This window comes from Ambystoma mexicanum, chromosome 4p (assembly GCF_040938575.1).
Source record: "Ambystoma mexicanum isolate Mex_15411 chromosome 4p, UKY_AmexF1_1, whole genome shotgun sequence".
NCBI classification, from domain to species: Eukaryota; Metazoa; Chordata; class Amphibia; order Caudata; family Ambystomatidae; genus Ambystoma; species Ambystoma mexicanum.
The window spans coordinates 9,610,307-9,629,038 of NC_090927.1; the positions used below are offsets into that span (position 1 = coordinate 9,610,307).

The 18,732-nt window shown below is 48.5% G+C and overlaps 1 protein-coding gene across 1 annotated transcript in view; it reads right to left on the bottom strand.

Annotated features, from left to right (window-relative positions):
* The window catches only part of LOC138452918 (NACHT, LRR and PYD domains-containing protein 12-like), a 2,075,892-nt gene that overhangs the window by 839,444 nt on the left and 1,217,716 nt on the right, over positions 1–18,732 (bottom strand). The window contains exon 5 of the mRNA XM_069605266.1: positions 1,268–1,438. Within this exon, the coding sequence (XP_069461367.1) occupies positions 1,268–1,438 (171 nt within the window). The remainder of the gene's footprint in view (positions 1–1,267; positions 1,439–18,732) is intronic.

Below are 18,732 nucleotides of genomic sequence, written 5' to 3' on the forward strand. Positions count from 1 at the left end.
ACTGTGGGGAGAAAGGTATTGCTTATCTGACTCTTGTAGTCACTCCAGAGCATTGAAGTGCACCGAAAGGTATCCAGGGTACACCCTACTTACCTCCGACCCAAGCTCCTGCTTGGGTCACCTTTGCAAGTCCTTTTTAGGGTCTCCACTTTTGGTTTAGCTTTCTAACATCTTCCCTCCAAGAGAACGTCTGCTGCTTACCTTTATCCATTCTGTACCACCTTTTAGCTAGGGTTGCATTTTGGATTAAAAAAGATTTTCTGTGCGAAGAAGCTGCCGCTAGAGCCTGTAGCTCTGCCAGTATAACACGAGCCAAACCCCCCCCCATGTGCTAAATCAGCTCGGTTCTGCTCGAGGCGCTTTCACCTCATCTCAAGCATAACAATCACTGCTTGGATCCTGGACTGGGGAAGTGGAGCTTTCAGAAGGATTTCTGATGTCGGGGGATTTAACTTATTTTTGAACAACTGGATAGATGGTCTCAAGCCACACTAGCCCCCCAAACAAGTGAACCTTGGGAGGGAACTGCAGGTGTCTCCTGCACACTCAACCCACTTGTTTGAGGGGTAACTTTCACAGCAAGGAACAACTAATTGCACCGCTCCATCAGCCGCTGATTCCCCACCACGCCTGCTGACGCAGTCTGCTGCTTCACAGAATCCCTGATTTGTCCACCCTTCCTGCTATGTTCTGGTTCCTGCTCCCTCTGGCATCACCACCTCCACCGTAGCCACAGTGTTGCACTGAACCGCTCCTGGAGCCCTCTGCACCAGAGGAATCTGGCAAAGATCCCTGTAGGTCTCCAATGAGGATTAGGGATCGAAGAGGGTGGGCGAGTATATGTGGCTGGTAGGTTTAAAGCGATAAAAGGCGGAGCCATCAAAAAGCTTCCATAAGAACTGGGAGGTGCCAGTTGGCAGGAAGGACAGGTTGGGACGTGAGAGAATACTTTGAAGTTGTGCAGGAGGAAGAGGTGACAACAAAGGCATTGAGAGAAGATATAATTAAGAACCAAGATGGGGGAAGGTTTGGAGACAGAGAGGTAGTTGATCGGTGAGATGAGCGATTGTTAATTGTGAAACACTGCACAAGGCCCTCCCTTGCTTGTGGGAATGTCATCTGGTGAGGGGCACGTGCAGTGATTCCGTCTCCACAACATTCACCAAGAAGAGATGTTAAAAGCAAAGCCCAATCCTAATTCAGAAATGTGAGTCTTCACGTTTACCATCATTGTAATCTGATAGAAAAGAATCCAGCAGCTCCTTACCTCAGTGTCTGTATTATGAAGTCTGGATCTTTCAGTCCTTCACACAGCTCTGTCACTCCAGAGTCCCCCAGGTCATTACAGCTCAGGTTGAGCTCCGTGAGAGATGGGCTTTGTTTGAGAGCAGAGGAGAGAGCTGCACAGCATGAACCAGTGATAGAGCAGCTCTCCAACCTGCAGGAGAAAGAGGGAGATAAAGCGGAGCATGAAAAGGGGCATCACAGCTGTACAGCATCTTCATCCCTCCCATCCATGATAATCCCACTCATATGCAGATCAGGGCCTCCCCACCATGACCTTTACACAGCCCGTTCCACCAGAGAGAGAAAAACAGGATGAACGATAAATAGAACATGTTGTTTGCCCTTTGTTCTTTTGTGTACAATTTACAGGGACAAAGAGGGTAGTTCAGAGAAACGGAGCGTGTCAAGGCCCCACAGGGCTGAGGTGCATTTCACTGTGTGTCCGTCCGTCCGGGGCTCTGTTGCATGTCTGGCTTTAGTCGATGCTGTGTGTTACACTATGATAAAAGCATGCTTCATGCAGAGCCTCGTGAATGCTGTTGGTTAGTGTAAATTGCATTACATTAGTGCAGGCCACTGCTGTTAGATACACTTATTCAAAGGCTTTGTGTCCGTTTTAAGTGGAAATCCATTGCTTGTATGTTACAAGTATTTTCTTCATGTACCCTCCGTGTATTTGTCATGTTTAGTCATGTTACAGGGTAAATATTCGACTGTATGGACTGCACTAATAACTTCTCATTAGGGGCATTAATGGGTGCATTGGTTGCAGATGCTAGAAGTGGTGATAGGACATAAGGTATAACTGTTTAGTGGGGTGCAGAATTGAAAGGGGAACAGGGGGTCCAATAACAGTATGTTGGGGAGCACACCAGAGCAGGGACAAGTTATGTCTATATTGTCTGGTGGGCTGTAAATGTCACTATGGGGTGGGCTTGGCTCCCTCGCATCATGAGGTGTGGGAACCCCTGGCCCTCCAAAAAAATAAAAAGCTGGCACCTACAAATATACGCACAGTAAGAGGATACATCTGAAAACGTAATAGACAAGTTGGTTTAAATATCCGTTTCACCTTAGAAGAATCCTTTATCATATTTTAACATCAAATTTGGGTTTTGGAGAATAGTGAAAAGAAACAGCAGCAAATCCTTGGGCTTATATGTAATTAAACTGTGACCCATGGGGGGGACTTTGTGTGCATGCGCAGGAACGTGTAATAAACGTTGCCCCTTGGCTATAGTGGCAACGACGTCGGGATAAAAAGACCAGGTTTCGAATCCACCCTTTCTGTCACTGCGTGTCGTGTGATCTTTGGCACATTGGTGATACTGGGCCTCATTACGACCCTGGCGGAAATGGGAAAACGATGGCGGAAATGCAATACCGCCATCGAATAGCGCTCGGTGCGACTATGACCCGTCACCGCAAAGTACGAAGCCATTAGCGACACCGTAGTGAACGCCAACGCTAACTGCACCAAATACGCGCGCGCGCGCCATGCCAAACCGTAAATACCACCATGGCGCAAGGGTACGCGAATTCCGACCCTAGCGGACATGTACCTAACGCCATCAAGCATGGCGGAAAGTACCATTCCGCCATGGTGAGAAGTACGGCATCGCGAATCAACCGTAAACGGCCCCACTGAGTGCCTGTACACCGCTCCCTGCCCACAAAGTACAACTCCCCGTAGGTGCAATGAAGTCACAATGCAACCAGTGAAAAGTACAAGTCACCCATGCATGCCAACGAACAAAAGAATCACAAGAGGGGCCAATGGGAGCTGCAGGGCACAGATGGCACGAATACAGAAGCCATTCCAATGGACATGACCACAGTCCCCCCCCCCGAAACGCACGCAAACACAGGCACCTGTGACCAGCAATATTCCGAAAATCACAACATTCCACCAGTCCACCTGGCTGACCGGCATCTGTTACACAAAACCCAATCCCCCGCCCCTGAGCATGACAACATTCAAACAGTCATATTGGCAGCCCCCATCCCTGACCTCACTGGGCTCCGTAGGCAAACGCGCCCAGCACAGTACCACGCAACTAAACTCCGAAGCTGGAACCCAATGCAGATCTCCTCACAATACATCGCTCCCCAAATAGGAATATGCCACATCACTCGCAAAGAAGAACGCTACACGGCCCATATCAGAATAGAAATTTAATGCACAACAAAATCACCAAGCCCATACAGCCATAAGTCCATGAACTCCAAAACACATATCACCATTGTGGGCTGCATCCGCAAGGAATGACCAGCTACTACTTGTGTGACGCCCTGTTCCATCATGGTACACAGAGCCACATTCACGTACGAAAAGGCAACATGGAAGCGCACAGAACCGCAGGGCCGTCCCAATGGGGAGGCACTAGTCCAGCTGAAAGGCCGAAATGTTGCTCCGAGCCACTAGTACTGCGTAAGGGCATGTGGCCCATTGGCGATCGTCCCACAAGATCGTAATGCTGCTCCACTGATTAACACGAAGCAGCAGGTGTCGGGAGTAAAAGCCATCTGCAGGAGTGGCATACAGATGGCAGTGGCAAAAGGGGAGGAGATACCTGTCAACCAAAAGAAAAGAAAAAGAACAGAATGGCCATCAGAACTACATTCGAACAACTCACTTCAATGATCACACTAAATCCACAGCCATATGCATGCTAGCCCACTCCAAAGGATCATCACCACCCCAAAACCACTTGCGACTCATAACCATCTATATCGAGGTGTAAACACCATCACAAACGAGTGTACCTGTGCATGCGTCTGTCAAAACCGATTCCATCAGATGGGAAAGTTAACGTGCATGGACACAAGTGTCTGAAGGCGCGTCGAGACAGGGAGGGCTCAACAAGGCCATATAGACGATGGTCCCACTATGGCAGCCCTGCATCACATAGCGCAGGGGAGGCGGATAGATTCCAACAAGCCCTGTACATGGCAAACCCTGTATCAAATCACCTATCCATGCATCCATTCATCATTCCCTCATCCCGGTATAAAAACGCCTGGATATTTACTCACATAACATTAGAAATTTCCATTGAGTCTGTGCGCTATGCAGCCTGCAAAATCCACAGTGCCCCAGCCCGTAATTCCAGTGTTGTGAAGTAACATGTATTTGGGAACGTCCGGCCTCATCGCCCACGTCGCTATTGCGCATCCCAAACTATTCATATCAATCATTGCTTCCTCGCCATGGCCCCTGTCTCAAGGACATTGAACAATAGAACGTTATATTTGCAGTCAGACCTGTGGGCATCTCCTCGCCGCTAGCTGAAAACCGAAAGCGCCGCCCTTCGAATTCCTCATTTGCAACATCACGTCGAAAAGGCATCTGTGGCCGTTTGAAATCACAAATTAATCCATCTAGTGCGGCTGTGTGTAAAAATGGCAACTGCCTTCACCCACTAATGGGACGCCCCGCCCGTCGTTGCAACTCGGTACAGTGATGCATGAGGGCCCACCGTTACTCGAGTACTACGTTCCACTGACCCATCACAAGTCTGTTCGCGACTGCAAAGATTGTATGTGAAACAATGGGACCATAGCCGAATGTACATATCAACAAATGTTACACGGCCATCGGGTACAAATACATGATTGCAATTGCAAGATGCCATTCCTCGAATAGCAGCGTTGTGTGCGGGACGTGCTCGCCCAAAGGGGAGAGCAGCTTGCACCGGTGGAATGAATCACCACAGGTGGAGGCCATACAGCCTGCAAACACATAAATTGCACACCCAGTCTCCTCCCACAAACACACCCACTCCGAAATGCTACCGGCAGGACTCGCGATGTTGGCCCTGGGGGACCTGATAGCACTGCAAGTACTCCAACTCCAAGAAGAAGACGAACACCAACTACAACCGGCCGCACGGAGGAGACGCAGGAGGAGGAGGAGGCCAAGGCAGGGCCAGCAAGGGCCGCCAGCACAGCCACTACCACCACGCAGGCAGCCCGCAATCCCACGCCTCCGAGCACATCCGTTCAACCTCACTGATGAGCAGATCCACACCCTCTACCGTTTGGACCGGGACACCATAGCCGCCATTGTGGACATGACACAGGCTGACCTTGTCAGCATGATAGATAGCCCAACCTCCATCCCACCCCTACTGAAGGTGGTGTCTGTACTACACTTCCTGGCCACAGGCACCTACCAGCACACAGTCGGACAGTTGCATGGCATTTCTCAGCCACTGTTCTCACGGACACTATTGCAAGTGCTCGATGCCCTCCTGCAGCATGCAGACGACTACATCTCTCTACCACGCTCGGAGCAGGAAATTACCAACACAAAAGTGGGATTCCATGCACTTGCCGGCATACCGGGTTGCATTGGTGCCATCGACTGCACCCATGTGGAATTGGTCGTCCCACATGCCATGGAGGCCCAGTACCGCAACCGAAAACAATTTCATTCCCTGAATGTACAAATGGTGTGTGACTCCAACAGGATCATTACACATTGTTGTGCCAGATTCCCTGGATCAACCCATGATTCTATGGTCTTGAGGAACTCTACTATACCACCTTACATGGAGCGACACGCAGGGAACAGATCCTGGCTACTCGGTGAGTCTCATTTCATGCATGATGATGTGGGGTATGTGATGCCGCAATGACCTGGCAGGAAGGGGGGGGGTGCGTACGTAGCAATGGCATTCCACATCATACGTTTATCGTCCACATACAGGTGATGCTGGGTATCCACTGAAGAGATGGCTCCTCACACCAGTCCGGAACCCACGGGACCAGCATGAGGAGGACTACAACCATGCCCACTCACGTACCCGTGTAGTCATTGAACAGGCATTCGGCCTACTGAAGACTCGTTTCCGCTGCCTCAGCAGGTCTGGCGGGGCACTCCTGTACCGCCATGAGAAGGTTGCAAAGATGGTCATGGCATGTGTCATGCTCCACAACATGTGCGTACGTAGAAATGTGCCCATGCCCCCTGACGCAGAACTGCAAGCACCTGATGATGGTCATGATGAGGGTGGGGATGTGGCAGCACCTCAAGGAGTCTGCGAGGCACCGGAGGCCCGTGACATTCGTCAGCATCTCATTGATGCATGCTTCTAGCACTCACGCCTGGTGGCTGATACATGGACACGGGACTCGTGGCACTGTGTGTGTCTGGTACATGCACAATATGGACAGTACGCCTATGATGGCCTAGTACACAAAGATCATTGTCCACACATCTCATTGGTTGATCGTGCACTGTTTATGGCATATGTGATATCATGTTGAACACCCTATCGACCCGCCACCCAAGTGAGCCCAACACACCCCCTCCACCCTCCTACCTCCCCCCCGAACACCAGTGTCCAAAGATGCGCATTGACAGTGGGCTGTCGCTATTGCAAGCCCCCTCTGCGGGTATCAGGGGCACCCCTGCCTGTGGAGCGCAGGTTCCTCCCAGATCTACGTTGGGGGCTGCCCTGGACGGAACTTGCAATGGATGATGTCTCTGCCTGCTCACGTCCATGCATGTCCCTAAGGGTTTGTGAGAGCTCAGTGAGCACACGGCGCACTGCGGCAAGTTCGGCACATACGTCTTTGGACGTCGCATGCAGTTCCCCCCTCAGGCTCTCGGTGCTTCTCTCCATTTGGACTCTCAGGCTCTCGGTGCTACTCTCCATTTGGACTCTCAGGCTCTCGGTGCTACTCTCCATTTGGACTCTCAGGCTCTCGGTGCCACTCTCCATTTGTGCCCTTAGTGTCTCTGTACTTCTCTCCATTTCTGCCCTGAGTGTCTCAGTTGATGTTCCTATGTCTGCCTTAGTGCGCCCACATTCATCGGCATGGTCCTTGAGGAGCGTGGCCAGTTGCTGCTGTTGCACGATTAACTGGTCGAGGGACTGTTGCCTCTGCTGGGCCATGGCCATTTGCGGGGGTGTCACAGAGGGGCTGTTGACCTCATGTTGCCTTGCCACAGGGCTTGTGGGGGATGGCCAGTCATCGTCTTGTGGGTGCCCCTGCATGGTATCCTCATGTTGTACTGGATGGGACAGACAGGGGGAATGGGACAGGTCATGGATGGATCTGACTTCGACATCCCCGTCTTCTGTGTCGGAGCATGCTGCCATCGATGGGGTGTCACCTATGGTGCTGCTGCCACCAGAGGCAGTGCCTTCTGTGGCATCCGTTGGGGGGACCTGTGGTGGTGGTGGTGTGGGCATGCTGGCTGCTGGGGTGCCTGTTGATGTTCCCTCCTCTGTGCTGCCACCTGATGTGTGCTGCTGCCGTGTCTTGATGCGTGCAGCTGAGGTGGAGGGTCTTTGGCCGTTGGTCTTGGCCCTCTTTGCAGGTGTGCTGGTAGGGGTGTCCTGATGCTCGTCGTTTGGATCGGACCCTGTGGTGGAGTAAAGGAGGGCGAGGGTTATTAATGGGTCTGTGGGTATTGGAATGGCATTGTATCACATGCATTGGGGTGGTACCTGAGGGTGATTTGGGTCGGGGCCTTGGAGGTGCTTTCATTTGTGTGTGGAGTGAGGGTGCAGTTGTTTGGCAGCCTGCAGTTAGGGTGTGCCTGCTGCACGTGTAGTGGGTGTTTTAGGGGTTTTTAATTATTTATGTATTTATTGTGAGTTTTAGAGTGCGCTATCAGGCCGATGTGTGTGGACGTTCTCCTGGACATGTGTTTCTGTTGCACTATGTGGACACATGGTACTTCACATGATTGGACATTGTGGATTTAGCATTGTTTTATCAGGCCCACCTACCTGAATCTTCGGATGTCTGCACTCCTTTCTCCATCCCTCCGACTCCCTCTATAGTCTCCATTCCGATGGTGGAGGCACAGATTTCTTCCTAGGGGGTCAACTTGATGGGTGATTCAGGACCTCCCCCGGTGGCTGTGGCAATGTTGCGGTTGGCAGAGAGTATGCTGCGGACGCGTATCCGCAGGTCGTCCCATCGCTTTCTGCATTGCTGTGGGTTGCGGGGTGCGGTCCCCACCGCGCTTACCCGCTGTGCCACCAGAGCCCATATGGCCTTCTTGTTCGCAAGTGCCGTCCTGGTCATTTGCGTGGAGAAGACGACGGCAGCATTCTCCTGGAGGGTCTCTGTTAGCACGGTGAGTTCCTCACGGGAGAAGTGGACCTGCCGCTTGCGGTCGCACGCTTTCTTCGCTACTTTTCCCATTTTTCTTGGTTTCGCTAGGGTGGATGACGGGTTGGGGTGTGTCTCGGGGTAGTGTTTTTAGTGGTTGTGTGGTTTTTGTGGTTTTATAGGTGTACGGCGGGATGTTTCCCGTTCCGGGCCCATGTTTTTACTTCCGTTTCCGTATATTTCCGGTCACCGTACTTTCCGGTAGGCGCACACTGCGGTGTCCGCTGTGATGGGTGGCGGTATTGCACCTAGGGCGCCGTACGGCGGCGGTGTGGGCCGTTTTGGGGTCATTTCCGCCATCGCGGACTTTGCACTTCCGCCATGCCGTGGTGCTCGTGCCCGATGGGTCGGAATGGGCCGCACTTTGCTCCTTCGTGCAATGGCGGAAACGCTATTTACGCTGTGGCAGTCCGGTCAGTCACTTTCTGCCAGGGTCGTAATGAGGGCCACTGTCATTATATGAGTGTAGAGGAGGAGCCAAGTACCCCCATCCAAAGCTCCGCCCCCACCTTGCCTATATGTTAGGAACCAGAGATGGTGACACGTGCAGTTCCAGTGAGAATGCCTATACCACAAAAAACCTTGAGACAATGTACCCATTGAGAAAACCCAACATACATGCACGAAGACATAGTGTTCTTTTGGATGAAGTTCCAGAGGAAGTGTGCATTTGAACAAGGAAGAAGATTGGTGATGTCATATGCAGCAGAGCTGACGTATTCAGAAAGAATGCACAAGGTAAAAGAACATAAACATTCTATAAGGATCTGAAGAGGAGGAGGTAAACATGAGCAACATTTCAGGCTTGAGATGATATGATATGATATGATATGGCATTTGTAACGCGCCTATACACAAGTGTTTCAAGGCGTGACGAGGCAGGGAGGGGGAATAAGGGGAAGACAGACAACGATCCTAATAGGCCAAGTGTCATTCAGATCGCGCAAGTGCAGGGGTAGGGGGAAGGGAGAAAGTGCATGGGGAAGGGGAGGGGGGAAGTGCAGTGCAAGGTAAGTAGAATAAGATAAAATAAATAAATAAAGAGGGCCAGCTGGTGGCAAGTGCAAGGTAAGTGCAGACAAGTGCTGAGAAGGGGGGCTGTAGGGATACAGAGACAGTCCCGCAGTGCAGGGGTTGCCAGGGAGGCAGTGCAAGTAGAGAGTGGCTGGGCCCAGGACCGAGGTCGGCGAGAGTGGCCCAGTTGCAGATTCGGTGCAGATTCAGTGAAGAATTAGCAGGGGAGAGGGAGAGAGAAAGCAGAAGCAAAGAGGAAGGTTTTGAGGTGCTTCCGGAACCGTAGATGGTTCTCCTCAAGTTTCAGGGAGGCAGGAAGGCTGTTCCAGAGCGAGGCCCCTGCCGCAGAGAGAGATCTACCCCCAGCTCGTTGCTTCGAGAAGCGGCAGACCCTGAGGGAGTTGGAGACGGATGAGCGAAGGGCTCGGGAAGGAAGATATTTAGGAAGAGAGAGTTGAAGGTATTTAGGCCCCAGGCCCCAGAAGGCCTTGTGGACAATGCAGAGGGTTTTGAACTTTATCCTCGCAGCCACTGGGAGCCAGTGTAGAGACTTCAGTCCTGGAGAGATACGGTCCCTGGGCTTGAGGCCAAGGACAAGTCTTGCAGTTCTGTTCTGGATGAGTTGCAGAGGACGGAGAGTCGAGACAGGCAGAGCAGACCAAAGGCTGAGGTGGACAGTTAAGGAGAGGATCCCGAGGGTCAGGAGCGGAATAAATGAATGGTGAGTAGATTGAGAAATGTGGCAAAAAAGAATATTGTATGAGGAAAACAATGATGGGGATTGGGTATAGGAGAGTTGGTTGGGTATTAAGGTGGAAGTATTTAGTTATGGACGAGGAGCGATCCATAAGATAAGGCCAGAATCCTACGTTAAGGGATGTCTAGAAGGAATTTGTCTTAAAACCCAAGTGGGTAGAAACTAGACTACACACAAAAAGATTTGTGAGAGAAGACAATTCACACTCCAATCAAGGAGCGTTTGCAGGAGATATATGTTGGGCCGGCCAGTTGGTCTGTGTGTATGTTAGGTATTTTGTGTGAAAAGGAAAAAGTGAGATGTTGGAAAACGATGAGTAGTAGATTGTGTTTAAAAAGTGAGAGTAGAAATTAATTATTTATTTAGTCATTGAGAGTATTGACTGAGTAGGTAGATTGAAGTAAATTGAGACATAGAGGTTTGGAGCAGACGATGATTGGTGCTTGTTCATATTGTGTTGTTTTTCTGAAATGTATTTTTCTGTGTAAAGAACAGTAAGTATTGACAGTCGATTCAGACTTGTCACAATGGAGGATGTTACTCCACTAATAAAGTGCAGAATGGGTTAAGGGCACGGCAGATAAAATGTTCATATTGTGGCCGCAAGGGGGACCATTGTCAAAAGCAGTTTTGCAACACATGACTACATACCTGCACGCAGCGTACATGGGGAGGAATTTAGAAAAAAGGCTAACTAGCTTAGAGCTTTGGAAGATGTACCAGGAGGAATGGGAAGATCCGCCTCCTGAATACTGAATGCTTAACCAGTGTAAAGAGGGGGGGTTGAGCCTTCTGCTCCCACTACCATGCCTGAAGTAAATGGCGATAGTGCAAAATATGAAAGATTGTATCCGCTTAGGGAGCTTAAAGCAGCGGCAGGATATAGTAATCCAACATATGAACCGCCTGCTTATAGCAGTGACGTAAGCACAGAGGTCTCTAAAGTCCCAGGGGACAAAGAAAGAGAAATTAAGAAATGGAAAGGAGAAAATGACAAAACTGATGAGATGGCGCTCATACAAAATGAGTGGATGGGACGTCAGATATTGCTCAAACTTGAAGGAAAGAGTATTGAGGAAGTAAGGCAAAAAGAAGATCAGGATGAACAAGATAAAAAAGACAGGGAACTAGAGAAGCGATTGAAAGAAGATGAGTTCAAATGAAAGAGTAGATTAAGTTGAGAAGAAATATATCAGGAAGAACCGTTGAGGAAGGAAGAAAAGGCAGAGGAGCAAAGAAAATATGACAATAGGCAGAGAGCAATCAAAGAACAAGACAGATTAAAGAACAAAAGAGAAAAAGAGAAGAACAGAAATTAAGAGAAAAGAATGCAAAGAGGCAAAGACAAAGAGGTGCGTAGGGCAAACGAGAGGAGAGAAGCAAAGAGACAAGAGGAAGAAAGGGTAAAAGAAGAAGCAAAAAACCAAAGGGCATTTGACAAGGAAATGGAACGAAAGAGAAGACAGAGAGCACACAACTTTAATCGCATTGAAAAAGAGTTAATGGAACCAAATCCAGTAGTAGCATGGGAGGACATAGAAGAGTTCTTGCCATCACAAGAACTGATGCCAGGGCCCTCCAGACTAAATCTAGAGGAGGACTTTGAGATAGGAGACATTGGAAATAGAATCAAAAAGGCTTACCAAGAGAGGAGGACAAAAAGTGAATTGAAAAATAAAGGGAAAAATTATCGATTTGAGATTTCCCAGTCACGGGGTAAGAGGGGAAGTCCATTTAGTCTAGAGCATCGAGCGTTGTCTTTGGGCAAGCTGACTCTGAACAGAGATGAGAAAGAGGACAGTCAAACGAGTTCGGGACAAGATATGTCAGACGAAGACAGAGAAACCTTCTGTGGGGAGGAGGGAACTGGTATATGCGGTTCGGAGGGATGTTTTCAGACATACAAGGAAGTTAGGTGGTCGGCTCTAGACTTGCCTAACGAAAGGATGCCAGAGCTTTTGGCACGCACAAAAAGATCAAAAGGGCAATCCCATAGTGAGATGGGGGAATAGCCACCATACATAAGCAGGTTAAGGTAATTGCCAGGAAGGAGGCGATCAGGAACCATTGTCCCTACTATGGATAGGCAGACGATGGAAGCAGATTGTGATTTTGCGATTTTGCAATTCTTTTACTAGAGAAAGGAGGGGTCAGATCACAGTATATACCATGTCCCCACATGGATACGGATAATTTAAGGTGTACGCTCCCGAGTTTAAATTTGGGTGCTGAAAAATGGATCTATGAATTAGAAAAAATGACAGGAGGAAACACGTTAGCCATAGGGGACATAAAGCGTCTCCTAGCCGCTATCCTTGGGGAAAGAGCCGACAATATTTGGACAAGAGCGGGACATTTGAATGATACCGCACAAAACAAAACGCACAATGGCGCAGCATTTAACAACTGTAGAGCGGAAGTCTGGAAAGCGCTTAGAGTATTGTACTCTGATACATCGGATATGATATAATGGCAAGTAAGATGCAGGAAGGGGAATATCCACTTGCTTACATTCAGAATTTTCAAGAGCAATGGTCTTTGTAAACTCGCGAGCCCTGGGAAAAATCCCTACCAGTATTCTATCATATATTATGTCTGGGGTTGCCAGACCAAGTACAGAGATAGCTCAAAAAGCTGGTGGGTATGGAAGCAAAGGCATGGCTGAGATACAGCTGACCATTGCTGATTGTTGCAAGAGAAAAATCAGAAGAAAGAGGCTACTAGGAAGATCGAGGAAGCTAAGTTAGTGCAGAAGAAATTGTCAACGTGAGCTATAGAAGGGGTGATGCTGACTATTGTAGAAGGGCCAGGATCACAGCAAGCGACAGGCATGCTACTTGTGAATAACCAATGGCAGTCTGATCAAGGAGGAAATGGGTTTGTCCCGAGAGGCAGAGGTACAGGCTTCCGCAGGAGAGGAGGCTTTCAGAATAATCAGGGAGGCTTCCTTAATAACCAAGGAGGTTTTCAAAATGTACAGAATGATAACCAAGGCATGCAGGGAGGACATGTTAGGAGATTCCCTCCTGTATGTTGGACATGTGGAATGGCAAGGCACATCTGGCAAACATGTGGTAGTCAAGGGTACGTACAGAATGGGCAATGCTCAAGAGGGGGAGAAACAGCTTATCCTCCAGCATATAGCCCACAAAATACTTATGGGTTTGGCCAAGATCAGACAGTGTATCAGAGGCAAGCACAAAGAACACAGCAAGCTTTGCAATCACAGCAAGCACCATTGAATCCGCTGTAAGGGCCATCACAGCACATACCCATGCAGATACAGCAGAGAGCAAACACAGCGCAGTTATTAAACCCGAGATTTGGAGGAGTCACCATTGAAGGTAGAAATCCTTTTACAGGTATGGCAATAAGTATGTGCCCACAATAGGACAGCTCACAGGGTGACTTGATGTGTTCAGTACTATCAGTAACGCCTAAACCTCAAGAGGAACCGAGGGTTGACATCACCATAGGAGGCAAATCCTCTTATTTTCTTGTAGACATAGGGGCAACTCGCTCATGTATGCGAGAGGGACAATGTTCGTTATCAGGTAATGCCATGCATGCTCAAGGGTTCTCTGGAGCTTCAAGTAGAGTTCCTTTTATTGAAGAATTGCCAGTCTCTATAGGAGAATGCGATATGTATGTCCCATTATTATATTCGAGGCAGACTCCAGTTAACATACTGAGTAGGGATTTAATGGCGAAGTTAAATATGACGATTTGTTTCACTGATGAAGGCATAGTGTGTTCAACACCAGGAATACACTATTTAAATGTAAGTGAATTCATCATGGCATTTACAGGACAAGTGGCTTTTCGAGGGATGCCATTGGAACCTGAGGGTTTTCATTATGGTTTGCGCATTTTGTTAACACGGCTCCTGGGTTTAGCGGGTAAGATTATGAGAATACCTGATGAATTTCTGTTCATGCCACAGATACCCACAGATGAAGAGGGCAGACGGGTGTTTCCCCTGGAATTACAAACAGCTGTCGTGGAGGAGAGTTAGCCATGCTCAAAGCTTGGGATCAAGGCAGGCAAGGGAGAACAGTGATTGCTATTGGGGATGGTTATAGATTGACTGATGTCACTGATGAGTATATGCTTAGAGATGACCCGTCAGATGACGAAGCAGTGTTTGAAATTAGCATTACATATTGGATCAGGACAGAAAGCGAGAGGTCCCACAGAGAATGGTGATAGTGTGGAAACGTCCCTCATTTTTTGATGAAGACATGGAAAAAATACCAATCTCCTTATGAACTACAGGCCCTTATGACGTAAGCCTGTTGAAGGGGGTGGAAGAAATTAAGATTAAATTGAAGAAAGGAGCAATTTTGCCTCAAGCAAGGCAATATCCCATGTCCAGAGAAGCAGACGACAGGATTTTTACGACTATAGCGGCTATGATGTACCAAGGCATTTTAGTGACATCCGAGTCAACATGCAATACTGCGGTGTACCCTATCAAAATATAAAAGGGGGGGTGGTGTCATTTAATTCAGGACTAGAGGCTGAGTAACCAGATTGTAGAAGCAGAGTTTCTTCTAGTTCCTAATCAGGCAATGATATTATGTAGCATTCATGTTGAGACGCGATATTTCACGGTGATTGACTTGTTAAATGTGTTTTTCTCCATCCCTTTGCACAAGGCCTCTCAAGATCTCACGTCATTTATGTTTCACCAGACAAAGCTAAAAAATACACATTTACCTCAGGGGTACTGTGAGTCACCAGCGATCTTTAATAGGGTCCTGCAGGTGGACCTGAGCAATATTGATTTGACAAGCATTGTGCTGCAATGCGTACTTGACATTTTTGTTTACAGCACAACAGAGGAAGAGTGCAGATGAGACTCAATTCAGTTAATGATTATCCTAGTAGACAAAGGATATAAATTGGATACGGAGAAATTGCAGTATTGCTAAGAAGAGTTGTTGTATATAGGTCCGTTAACTTTGCACAAAGGAAAGAAAGTGACACCTGAAAGAGCTGAGACAATTATGAAAACGTCAAAACCACACAAGATAAAGCAAATGCAACAGTTCCTGGGACTGTGTAATTATGTGAGAGCATGGGTATTTCATTATATTTCAAACACAAGACCTTGATTGCAGGCCCTAAAAAAGACACAGGTGAATCAGGAAAAAAATGAATGGACTAAGGAAACGGAGGAAGGGTTTGATGAGCTAAAGAAGGCAATATGCACCGCTCCAGGTTCAGGAATTCCCAATTATTCTGAGTTCTGTTTTCGTACACAAATGGAACAGTCATGACAGCAGTGCTCACACAGAGAACCATATTGGGGTACAAACCCTTAGCATATTACAGTGGGATTCTGGACCCAGTAATGAGAGGCCACTTCTCTTGCGAAGAATCTTTTGCAGCTGCCGCGTTCGTGGTCGATAAATCTGCAAGCATAGTGATGGGGTGTTCCATGTCTTTATTTGTCGAGCATGCCTTGTTTGCTGTTCTAGAGAAACCAAAGGGTACACTGACATCTCAAAGAGCTTCTGCGTATGAGGTAGTCATATCAAGTCCGGCGATGGAAATAGTCAGGTGTAAAACAGTCATTCCTGCCATGTTTGTAGCTGAACCACTGGCAGAGGATGAACACGTGCATGATTGTTCAAATTGTGAGGAATTCTATGATGACATCCCGGAGGTGAAGGAGAATGCTTTAGCAGCAGGGGAGATTCTCTTTATTGATGATTCTTTCCGGATCCACCAAACTAATGGAGAAAGGCATTCAGGTGCTGCTGTGATAAAACACAAGGCTAGTGGGGAATTTGAAGTAATGACGAGTGCAAGACTACCGTCTCACTTTTCAGCACAAGCTGCCGAATTAGTGGCGCTTATTGTCATGCTCGAGAATCACGCAGACCAGGAAGTAACTGTGTACAGTGACTCCGCCTACATGACGTCAACCTCAGAGCTAGCACATTGGAAAAGGAGGGGCTACATCTGAACGGATTGCACTCCAGTGCAACACGCTGCATTATTGGATAGGCTTATTAAAGCACAACTCCCAGTAGCCATTGCAATAGTTAATTGCGCAGCGCACACTAAGAGGACAGACTTTATTTCACGCGGAAACCAATCCAACTCCTTTTATGATGTGTGTTATGTGTTATTCTATGCACAGGAGTTCATGTGGGACTCCTGGCGGTGCAGCTCTTTCTCTTTTTGGCTTGGTTAACAGACCCTCGGGATACCCTTATGGCACCCATGGATGGGAGTACAACCCTGTACTCCTAGTGTATGTTTTTGGGCACCTGTGTGTGGTCCACAGAGCAGGGTATGGGCTGGTGGCAGCTCCATGCTGACTTTGATAGGTGCCCTGAGCATCCTCCATTTTGGGGATACCCAGGCCCTGTCATTGGAATCAGTTTATTCCTGATAGGAGACAAGATGGCCCCTGTGGCTTCTTGCTTTCTATTGCCTGTTATCTTGTTTCCCAAAGTCCTGGGAAGTCCTGACTCTGTCCCTTATCCCTGACTGGCTGTTGGGTGAAAGTTCCATATATGGTATTGTGGGGAAGTCCAAGCCACACTGGCTGGAGCCTTCCCAATGACTGTATGTTGTGGGTACACCCGTGGGGTGGGACCTGGGTGAATGGAGTGTGTGACGAATACACATTCTGTGTTGTGGATGTCTAGTTTCTGGTGCATGACGCAAAGACTGAGAAGCCCTGCTCGAAACTGGTATGAATGCACTGTGGAGTGCTGAATGGCTGGGTGCTTGTCCACCTTTTGTGTTGTGAGTGGATGGAGAAGAAGGGCCTGAATGCACTGTGAGCCTGGTTGGCTGCCTGCCTGCCTGAATGCCCTACTGAATGATTGGTTGCCTGAGTGTGACCCAGCACATTGAATGAGAGACCAACAGTATATCTGGGGGCCTCTCACTGATGGAAATCATTCAGAAGCTAAAGTCAAAACTGAGGCTTAACTTTGAGGCCTGCTGGAAGAAAAGGAATTGCTGCTGCTGTCCTTCGCTAATCTGAAAGCTGCGTGACCATCAAGGAACTGATCTAAGAGAGTACCTGGCTAGGAGACCTCTTCCCGAGCTACGAGGGACCATTGTGCACCAGCTGATCTTTGCCAAGGCTCCCTGAAATCAGACCATCGAAAGGCTGCCAACTGGAGAAGGGGATCACCGAGGAGACTGAAGTGCAGCACCCTAACATTGAAGACCACCGTCGAACGAGGTACCACTGTGATCTCATTGACCAGAGCCACAACTCTCCATTGCCTAAGAACACCCTGAATCAAGGAATTCCTTGCTCAGCACCGTTGACCGCTTTCGTCCTGCCGGAGAAAGTCAAGGTCGCTGACAACTGAAGAATATCCGCTGGTGAGTTTCCCGCCACCCAAAGACCTCAAAGATGTCAAGGTGTACCGCATGCCTCATATGTTGCAGGATGTTTTCGACAGATCGTCAACGAGCCCAGCAAGGACAGAAGCTGCTGCCTCAATGACAGTGTTCACCTTTTCTTCACAAAATCCCGCTGATCCGTGGCTCCTGCCTTAAAGGGAGTCACTCAAGAAGGATCCATCGACGACTCATCAAAGAACTCTGCTGAGCCAGGTACATTGGGGTAGTAGAACATTTAGAAGGGAACAAGACCCTGCTAAACAATATATGGATTGGCCTTGTCAGTATACCTTATTTACAGGTTGCCCAGGTGGGGGGATCCTCACACAGAACTGTGGCTTGGGTAGGGACCCAGTATTCTGCCAGTTGTTTAACTACTTGTTTCTCTCCTATGTCTGGTGTTGGTTCGCATTACTATTAGACTTGTATTTCATTGCAACTGTCGCATTGTTGACATTTTAAAGGAGTCAAGAGTGAATTGTTGTACCACAGAGATATTGTATATATTTATCATCATAGAATTGCTTGAGCACAAAGTGTGTTACTGTATGTGTATATAACGTGAACCTTATTTATATAAAGAGCTGTGTTTTCACTACCATAGTGTGTGGACATTCCTTTGTGGGTGCTTGGGGACTACACTGTACTTAAGAACCAGCCTGCATCACCTCCTGAGAGTTTAAGCCTTAATTGCTCGTCCGTTGCTACCACAGAGAGAATCTTGGCTGGGGTGCTCTGTGCTTCAACTCTGCCATATAGAGAGCAGGAGTACAGGAGCACAGTTATACCCAATTTAAGGGGGCACATCCGAAAATGCACAAGACAAAAGGGCACAGACACCTAAAAGCATCAACCAACACCAGAAGGATCGCCTAAGAGGGGAGATTCTCCAGGAACTAGGCCGGCAAGCATAAATGGTGGCCACCTTTTAATCCCAATAATATTCCCGAGGGGCAAAATCCAGGAAAGCATCACGTGTTTTGTGACCCCTTTATGTGGTTTTTGTGGGCAGCATCCGCTCTTGGACTATGACACCGGGGCGAAGCCCTGGTAGCCGAACACTAGGACGCACTTGCATCACCCACTGGGACCTGGTCAGGTTTTAGGTGGGGGGAGGAGGGAGAGTCACACATCATTTAGCACAACATGGAGGCAACACA